General features: G+C 31.2%; 1 protein-coding gene across 1 annotated transcript; it reads right to left on the reverse strand.

Moving 5' to 3' along the window:
- Window positions 1-1,179: 1,179 nt before the first annotated feature.
- LOC119689315 lies at window positions 1,180-1,876 on the reverse strand. Its single transcript, XM_038104118.1, has 2 exons — window positions 1,714-1,876; window positions 1,180-1,648 (listed from the first exon to the last, which is right to left on the reverse strand). The coding sequence occupies exons 1-2, from the start codon at window positions 1,867-1,869 to the stop codon at window positions 1,286-1,288; spliced, it is 519 nt and encodes a 172-aa protein (XP_037960046.1). The 5' UTR covers window positions 1,870-1,876; the 3' UTR covers window positions 1,180-1,285.
- Between the last annotated feature and the right edge of the window lie 8,459 nt (window positions 1,877-10,335).

The raw sequence follows: 10,335 nt of genomic DNA on the forward strand, positions 1-10,335 counted from the left end.
TAAAATGTACCAGCATTAGAGGAATTTCGAAAATGTTACAAACTCTTCTAAATGAAATTAAATGTGGGGACGTGTTAGTGCTGAGAACGGACAAACTGAAATATATTTATTTGAAACACAAATAAACATATAAACTTGGAATGGATCCTTAGATACTACGGACGGATAAACATACTGACAGTGGAACAGAAACAGACATGCTTATAAAAAATTTGTTTGTACGAGAGAGAAGAGAAGCGTATGTGTGATGTAAGTACGCAATTATGCCAACTTCGGAAAAGGTTTCACTGCAATATTTAATGGACTAAGGTTTTAAATTGAATACGACTTAAGCTTACATGAGCCAACTTCAGAATATATGCGTGTGTATATGTATGTGTGTATCTGTGTGACTGTGTATACTTTTGCCGGAATGTGTTAAAAGCATTATGAACTTAATTTTAACATAATGAGCAGTCATTCTCATACGCCTTTTACATTGCACGGTAATCATTATAAAAAACGACTTTCTAAATTACTTTTAGAATATATTCACAAAATTATATAGAAGCTAAGAAAAAGCATTTATTAGTATTATTATTTACTAACAAAATGTAATATACTATTATAGGGTCTATGCTTCTGTGATAACTTCAATAATGGCCCGTTGTAGTACCACAGGATTAGCGTTTGTTCATACGCAGGCTTGAGGTCAGCGTACGAACCAAGGCTAAAGATGCGACTCCTGACAGTTCCTGACAGTTCTATTTACTTGGATAATTGCCTAATTTTGGACGATGACAGCTCGATTGTTAGGTAGATAACAAAAGCAAGCCGGAAGATTTTGGATTTCCTTTTAGCTAAAGATGAACACTAACACATGAGTTAGCGCAAAATTTCCTCATCATACATAGAGTCACTTTCACGGCAAAAGTCGTTATAAGATGGACCCAGTTAAGGTAGACTCTTATATTAAAAAATAAATTTCTAAGCTTATTTGGTATAAAATCACTTTATATGTTTCACATCAATAGAACACATATTTCATTATACACTCCAAAAAACAAGTTATAAAACGAAAACTAAAACTAATTTTTATAAACGAATTCAGATGGCACTATCCTAACTAATTTTTCGGTCATATTAAAAATATCAATAATATAAGAAAAAAAAATTAAAAATCTTTTAATTGTGCTCTAACAAAAAATATTTATACATATTTTTTTTATTTTTGCTTAAACGAATTACATTACATAGTACACTCTAAATCTCGGCTTTTTAACAAGAAAAAACACAATGGATGCTGCTATTCTGAATGGGATAGGTGGCGGGGTCCAATATCACGCGATGCATTTGATCTGATTTGACTTATGGCACTGCCACGAGATAAGCGACTTACGACACTTTCACTAGTTTGTGGAAGTGTGGTGCGACTTACTATGGTTCCACGTGAATTGGCTGTATTATTATTTAAATTGATTTGGCTGTTAACCGCATCGCGGCGATCCATCGCAGTACTGTCGACAGTAGGTTGATCTCGTCTAAGTCCTTGATTAGCAACTAATTCTCCTTCTGCAACAGTATTAATTCTATTGCTATCGCCAACACCTGCATCGCTTTGGTTCTGATTTTGCTCCAAGTTTCCATGCCGATTGTGTTCCGGATTGCCCTTTATACAAATAATCAATACAATATATATTCACTGGCCAAATTAGATGATGCTAGTGTACTTACTTGTACTTTCCATTTTAAATATATTATAAACAGAAATCCAATCAAAATGGTAAATATAATTAGATAGATGATGGAAGATCTATACCACCCAGACTCAACGTTTACTTTAGTAATTTCTACTAGAAACGAAACAATTTCGTTAATTTTTCTGTCCATATTTAAAAAATGAACAAAATATATTAAAAATATTTCAGAATTAAAAATACGAATTAAAAATTTTCATTAAAATAATTTTTTCGTTCTTGTTAGAACACTCTCTATTAAGTTTTGTTAACAACTGAAATTTTTTTTTTTAATTCAAACAGTAATTTTATTTAAAATATTTGATATTTGCTATGACAACTAGATTGAAATTTTGTGAAAATATGACAATATTTTATGCAGTGGATTTTTGATTGAATTTTATTAGATTTTTAACAATGGCGAAGTAAGGACCACTTCAACCTGAAGACATGACAGGGTGCGGTTTTAAGAGGAGCAGCATTCATAAAAGATGGAACTGTTATCGCTTTTCACATATATTATTAACCATAAAAACGAGAATCAGCTTGTAACAGAAACATAGAATTGAATACTATATTTGTTTGTTTTATTCAGTAATAGGTATTAACATATATACATTTTATGAAACATGATTCTAACTACTTAAATAGTAGAGGTTATCTTCTTTTTAAGAAACGCAGCTATAGTTACATACTCAGATATAGACGTCAGTAGCTACAGCACCAGATATTGAAAGCAGCTATTGATAAGGTAAGAGAGCTGGAATGGGGGCACAGCTCTAAAGGTGACGAGACGAATGGCGAGAAGGAACTAAAACTGACATATCTGTTCAGATATTTTTAATGTGACATTGAATAATTTGTTTTTTTATTTATAATAAAAAACATTTCATTTACATTATAAGACAATGCTCGGGTAACAGAATCTTTCTGTGGAATGGCATTGAATTATTTTATTTTCTAAATAACCTTTCCCTAAAGTAAATTACTTCAAATTTAATTAATTTAATTTTATACTTATTTAGTTATTTTAAATCATTTAAAAGACTTAAGTAAAAATTTAAAACAATATCTGACATTTAAATTATGCTATATCTTCGTAATAAAATTTATATTAAATTTTTTTTAAAAAGAAATATTAAGAAATCCTTGAGCGCATTTTATTTGAATAAATTTTTGTTTGTGACAAGAATAATGTTTAATTAATTGATTGGCATTATAAAATGTATTTCACAGATATCACAATATTCAATTTTGAAATATACTTGTAAGAAAGTCATCGGAAATAATATGCATAAGCTTGTCTGCATCTTGGATTATGTGTAAACATGTCCTTTTATCCTGAATCTTTTGTCCATAATTGAAGTTTTCTGTTTGTTGTGTTAACAAAAAATTAATTTTGATTGTTATTTTGGTTTTTATTTATTTTTATTATTTAATTTTATGTTTTATAAATACAAATTATTATGTTAAAGCTACACTTAAGCACTTTTACTCTTTCTTAACTCGAGGTATTTTGAAAACCCCCCTTTATGCTTTGACTAGATTATTGTTTATCACTTTATCACTTATTTATGATATAAGTAATTTAAGTAATGTGAAGTAAGTTAACTGGTCTAACGAAGCCAGTGGAAACATATCATTACTTTATTCTTAAGAAAGTTAAAAAGCTTAGAAACTCTTTGCATGTTTAATGAAATCTACTTAGTAAGTTACACTTACTAAGTAAGCAGTGAAAACATGCTATAAGCAAACTATTTCATTCATCGATTACTTGAAAAAAGGAAAAACAAATTTTAAACGAACAAATTATGACATCTATAGTGCGGTACAGACTATTATTTTTGAGTGTCATTCAAGAGAAAAAATCCATAAATGATACACAAAAATGATAGTCTCCAACTTTGAATGACACGCAACCATAATATTGGCGTGCTCACGCAAATTTTGGTGAGCACATCATTCATCTTCTTGCCAACATGTTCTGAATGATAGTCTGTCAACACTTACAGCGTGCGTAAATACCCTTATTCTTCAAAAATGTTGCTTGAATGAGAACTCTTGAATGTAAACATGTTTAAGTTCGGTCGCTAGAATACATCTGAGCAAGTGAGAGCGCAACCTGAATGACATTCAAAAATGATTGTCTGTACTGCGCTTTTGTTGCATTTGAAGAATGAAGAAGAGTTCGCCCAAAATGTAGCCTACTTTTAGGCGATACCCAAATAGTTAAAGAACTAGTTTTATAACGAATATAGCAAAAATATTGAAGGAGCTTGTTTTGTTGAATTCTGTCTAATTTGATTAAAAAATCATAATTTATTTGGTCATGGTAATAACTTAATGCTATATTATACAATATTTGTCTAAAATTTTTATTTTAAATAATCAAAATATAAAAAAATGTCTGATTAGTTCTTTAACATTTTTGTATCATTGATTGGAATTACATAAATTACGTTAGAAATACAAACTTCAAAGCTTATTTACAGTGTACTTTATTTAAATTTAGTGCATTTGTTAGTGACATTTGTAAACAAGTGATACAAATTAAAATGATTTACTTCAAAGGGAGAGCTTTGTACACTTAACTAACATCTAAGGAAGTGGCACTTTTGCTACTCATAAGGGAAGAAATCAAAGACCAAGTGGTTTTGAGAAAAAAGAAATAGAGTCATCATTTCTTTTAACATAAGATGTTTACTTTTCTGTTAAATTTTTCATAAAATCGGTGTTATTCAGTTGAGCATGCTTCAAATTTTTTTATAATTAATTTTGCAGAAATGTGAATCCAAAAATGAAAAGAAATTTAGCTATGTTAAATACTTAAAAATAATGTAAAATATTTTTAGAGTACAAGTGAGTATTTCTTATGAGTCTTCCTTAATACTTATTCCATTTTTAGTGAAGATAATGATGCCATTAGTTGAGTTCTTTAATCTGTTCATGTACTCATGTGTATTGAAACATTACAGTGTACAGCAATACTTGCACATATTATCGTATACGAGTATCGCCATAACCTAGTGGGTCTTAAAAGTCAATCTCTAAAGTATCAAAGTAAATCATGAATTCACTTCCTAATAATATTAATAGTATTTGTATTGTGTATTGGTGAGTTTCGTACCATTAGTATTGCACTCAGTATTTCAAATAAATGCTGATATAATCGAAAATTCAATAACTTCATTTGGTAGAAATCCCGAATGTAATTTCCTTTCACGTTGTACCAGAGAAACTAAAACAAAACACATAATACAAAAGTCAGATAAATGTGAATGTCGGGAAATGTTGTCATTAAATAACTTATCAAGCTCAGCACAAATGCTTTTGGCAGTTGGTAATGATTTTTCAATAAAAAATTTGTTTACAACCGCAACGCATAATCATTCCCGTTTTTTTTTGGCCCAATAAAAAAAATCGGATCGGACCAGCACACAGGGAAATAAAAAATCGCTGATCCTTAAATTTAACCGCAACAAAGTCGTGCATTTTAAACTCAATTTGTATAAAACGTTGCAACTTTTAACGTCCTTAAATTTAAGGTCCTTCTTATGGCACATAAAATGTAACATAATATCAATGTCGAAAGTAATTTCAACGCACCTTTTTACAACTCAATGAAAATTATTTTTTTATACGGGCTTTCATTTTTTCTTCTCGTTACAAGCGCAAAAAACGTTAGAGCAAAATAGCTAAAATATAATAAAAATTATATTAGAGAAGCAGAAAAAAGGAGACTGGATACTGGATGCTGGATGCTGGATGCTGAAGACGCCAAAAAACAAAAAATATGAATAATGCGAAAAAGCTGAGCAAGAAGGAAGCGGCTCATTTAAACAGAAGTCACTTTGCTCTGGACGGATAAGCATAAATTACAAAAAATATCCTACTTTAGTCATAATTTTGCATTTAACTTGACCTTTTTTGCGGATCAGTGAATGTCTAAAGCCACATCCATGGAGTGCACAGGGAGGAGCGCTGCAGACCAAGGAGAGGTCTGCAAGCAGAGGCGGAAAGCATAAAAACTTTTACAGCACGTAGGAATGCGTAAGGCAAAATAAATTAAGGCAACACATTGGCAGCGATTTAAATATGAACAATTCTCTTATTAGTAACAAATTTAAAAAAAAAAATAAATTCAACAACAACAACAACAACAACTACAACAACAATAACAATAACAAAATTTTGATTTAATAACAAAATAAATAAATTCATAAATAAAAAAATTTATTTTTACGCTACATTTAACAGGTCAGATACTCAGATACTCAGATACTTTTTGTTGAGGAAAAATTTGTTTTGTGTGTTTGCGCTTTTGTTGTTGTGCCGACAGGATATGCCAATTTCCAAGTATCAAGTATATCAAGTATTAGAATAACTCAATTATATCGTTGAAGAGTTCATCCGAATATTCTGTGAATGCTGTTCATAAAACTTCTGTTTGATAAATTAATCAACAGCGAGAGGGAACGAACAGAGAGGGAAGCGCATGGCACACTGAAAAAAAAAATGCTGGTCAAAAATTAAAATCATTACGTGTAGCATAAGGATGTATTGATGAATGAGTAATATTTTCCAGCATAATATATCCCTGAAGAATGAAGATTAAACCAAAATAATCTACCTAAAGAATAGGAGTACTTGCTCAATTAGAAGAGATTAAGAATAACAATTACTATACTAGATAATGTGTAGGGCTTAACAATCTTCAAACATTAATGCAAACATTTAAACTAAATCGGTATGGTGATTGTACTTAGGTAATACTAGAGATGATACCTGCAGACTATGTTGCGCAGAACACATTCTGTATCATTGTGATAGTCTCGACAGACTCAGACTTCGGTACTTATCTACTGCCTATCCACTTATAATGGAATTAGGCAACATCTCTCCAAAGGACATATTAGCGTGCTTAACTGCAACTCGTCTATGGAACTGAAGTGGGTGTGTCACAATAATCCTCAAAGGATGCAGTGACGTGCTGTCAAAGTCTTGACCCATCTTGAAATCTCAATCTCAATTTAAATGATGATTGTTCAAGCTTAATGCAAAATAACTTAGGTATTACAAAAAAGGACATTAAAGCTTGTACTATTCAAACAAATTAACTTGGAATTAACTTGAAATTAATTAAAAAGCAAATCATTAATTAAGTATTGAGACGATGACCTGTGCTAATACACGAACTGATAAAGTGAGTACAAAACACCTGAAGAGGTTTTATATACTTACTTACTTACTTATTTAATTGGCCATTACAGACGTGGGTCGTCCTTGGTAGCGTCGAGTAGCTTCTACCAGTCAGCCCAATTAGTTGCTTTCTGACGCCAGTTGGTAGTACCAATCGCCCCCAAATCGTTGGTCATCTGGTTCTTCCACCAAAGATGCGGACTTCCTCTACCGCATTTTCCACCTGCGGGTACTGAATCAAATACCTTTCTAGCCGGAGGACTTTCTTCCATCTGCACATGACCAAGCCAGCGTAGCCGCAGTAGAATCCAATGATAAACTTAAGATTGGCTAAATAAGATAAATCCTACACACCACTTAGAAAAATGACTAAAAAAATGACTCCAAGTCCATGAAGGGTCATATTAGAACTTAAATTCAAGGTGTTCAGTTCCCCTAATAATAATAATAATAAAAATAATGCAATGCAGTAATGATCATGATGTGATGTCATTTTAAAGATGACATTCCAGTAATAAGTGTAAATCATAAAAGTTGAAAATGAATTAACATTACATTGTTGCAAAGTATATTTTAATTTTTTTTTTCTTGGAAATATGGTGACTTTATTGCTAAGGAATATCACAGTGTGATAGATGCTGTGATGAATATGAAAAATTACTTCATGTGACTTACGAACTTTATTTATTCTTCCATTTTTACAATTTTATCATGTGTTCAACACACTTGCGATTTTATGCCGCGTAGGTACATAAATGCATTTTAATGGAATCCTTTTTTGGGGTTAAGGAGTAGTAAAAAGAATGTAAATTGTGTACAAATGATTATCCTTTTTCTTCATTGATTTTATACTGTGTATGTCTTGTACTGTGTACTCTCTTAAAGGTAAGCAGCATTTTTACATTTTTATGAGTTCTTAAGTACGACTTTATTATCTTGAAAAGTAGTAATGATGGAGAGAAGTGATGGAGAAAGAGGTCGGATGCGTTGTTGACAGATGACAGTGAACCAGAAAGTGTCTTGGTGATTTGTACTTTAATCCTTCAAATGTTGTAAATATAATCAACTTTTGCAGTTATGTGTGCTGTTATTCCTAGTCAAAGTAAACAACGGTTGTGGTTTTCATTGCGGTTCTTTGGTTAGTAGTTCTTGGGTTAAATAACTTTTGGTAATACATAGAAATAACTTAATAGACTAAATAAAGAGAATCACGAAACTAAAGTATATTGTACACCCAAAAAAAATTTTCAAAGTATTTTTATTTCATAAAATAGATTGATTATAACTAGATTGAACTAGATTGATTATAATCAATCTCTAATAATTATTGCAAATTATTATTAGAAATAATTTTCAAAATGTATCTATATATTCACTTATATAACAAACATATTATATTGTCATAATGTATGGAGATATTGAAATTTATTACTTAAAATAAGTTTATGAAAGTAATAATAAATGTTGAACTATGGACTTTATTATTTAAAGATTAGTTAAATATTTTATTATCTTAAAAATATTGCTTAAAAAAAGGATGACACCAATCTTCTTCAGACACTTCCAAAACATGCAACAGCGGCTTCTTCCGCCGACAAACAATTCAAAATTGTTGTCCATGTAATTTATTCTTGACGGTCGGGAATAAGAAGAAGTCGTTGGGTGCCAAATAAGGAGTGCATGGCGAATGACTTATAAATTCTATTTTTTGAATATTCCAAAACGAGTAGTCGAGAGATGTGTGAGGACTTGCATTGTCTTGATGAAGTTGGAGAATGATCCGGCGGTGTTTGTTTGTTTTCCGCATGTCACTGAAGACTTTTGATATGAGTAAACAAATGGTTATATACCATTCGGAATTGATCGTCTTATGTTCCTGCAATTGTGCTCGTAAAGTCACCACATCGCCAGTTTTCTCGAAAAAACAAGCGACCATTTATTTCGAACTGCTTCGAGCGTCAACAATTTTTGTTGAATTGGATTCCATACAGTCGACTGCTGTTTACGTTACCGCTCAACGATTCTTCGCCTGTTACAATATTATATACGAGTACGTCTTTTGAAGCATCGCCATTGTACTTTTTGAGCGTTTGTGTGCACGATGCACCAATCGACACGAGAATCTTTTTGAGATGATAGCAAATGATGGGGAATGGCATAACCTTTCTTACGGCTAAATGTTTGTGCAATATTTTATACCGATCTCATGGTATGTCGCATAACGATCTTTCTTTACAAGTATCAGTTTTTGTACAGCATAAATGTTTTCTGTCACAACAACTGATTTGGGACGACCATCACAAATTGCGTCAGTGAGTCATGAAATTCACTGCGGTCACAATTAAAATCATTGTACCAGTGTTTAACAATGGCAAAGGATGGAGCTTCATCGCCCAATGTGGAAGTAACTTGAACGATACACTTTTGTCTTGATAATCCATGTCGAAAATCATGATTAATCATCGCACGAACATTTTCTCGAGTTAATTCCATTTTTTTGTGAAGACTCAATTTACAAATCAGGTGGGTTATATTTAATAATGTCAAACTTTAGTATGGAAACGTCTGATGGCACCTGACAACAATTAGTGTTGTAAAGGCTTAAAATATAAATAGTGACCCTCGTATTTCTGTAATGTATGGTTCCGTGAAATATTCACATCAAATGGATATACTCGTAAGCGTGTATCAACTAAATTTGATTTTAATGATATAAGTCAAAATCGATTAATTTTATATACCCACTATTGTGTTGAACTATAAGTATGTTTCTTCAACTCACTGAAGCACTCTTTTTGGTATTTAAAATTATATGAAACATGTTGTATATATAAAACATCTATCTTACCCTAACTCAATCCTTCCTTTTCGTACATTCAAATAAACTCTACCTGCACATGACATATTAATAAAACTTCTTCACTAAATAAATTTGTTAATTCCGTATTAATTTTACAATAAATTATTTGAGAAGAACTTATATAGTTACATATATACACATATACATACTTATGTGTGTACTTTTCAGATTTCTACAAATTTAAATAATTTAGGGGAATATATTATTTCCTTTTCAAATATTTCAAAGTTTTTACTTTCTAGTTTTTATTGCATTTTCACTTAAATGAGCACATAAGGCCCTTGGCAACTTTTGGTGACCTTTTCCTCATTTCTTATTAGAGAACGGAAAGAACTGGTCCATTGCAGCAATTTCTCTATTTTTTAGTTTGTAGAAAATTAACTAAAGAAATCGTTAGAAATTTTTTTTTATTGTGCTTGGTAAGAATGTGCCAGATATGGCATGCAAAACCCAAAAATACAAGAAATCTTATAAATTCGTAACACTTTTCGGGGGTATTCATGTGCATGTGTCCATATATGAACTCTTACGTATTCACTGCTCAAGGGAGCATAGCTGAGT

The sequence above is a fragment of the Teleopsis dalmanni genome, chromosome X, assembly GCF_002237135.1.
Source record: "Teleopsis dalmanni isolate 2A chromosome X, ASM223713v2, whole genome shotgun sequence".
NCBI lineage: Eukaryota > Metazoa > Arthropoda > Insecta > Diptera > Diopsidae > Teleopsis > Teleopsis dalmanni.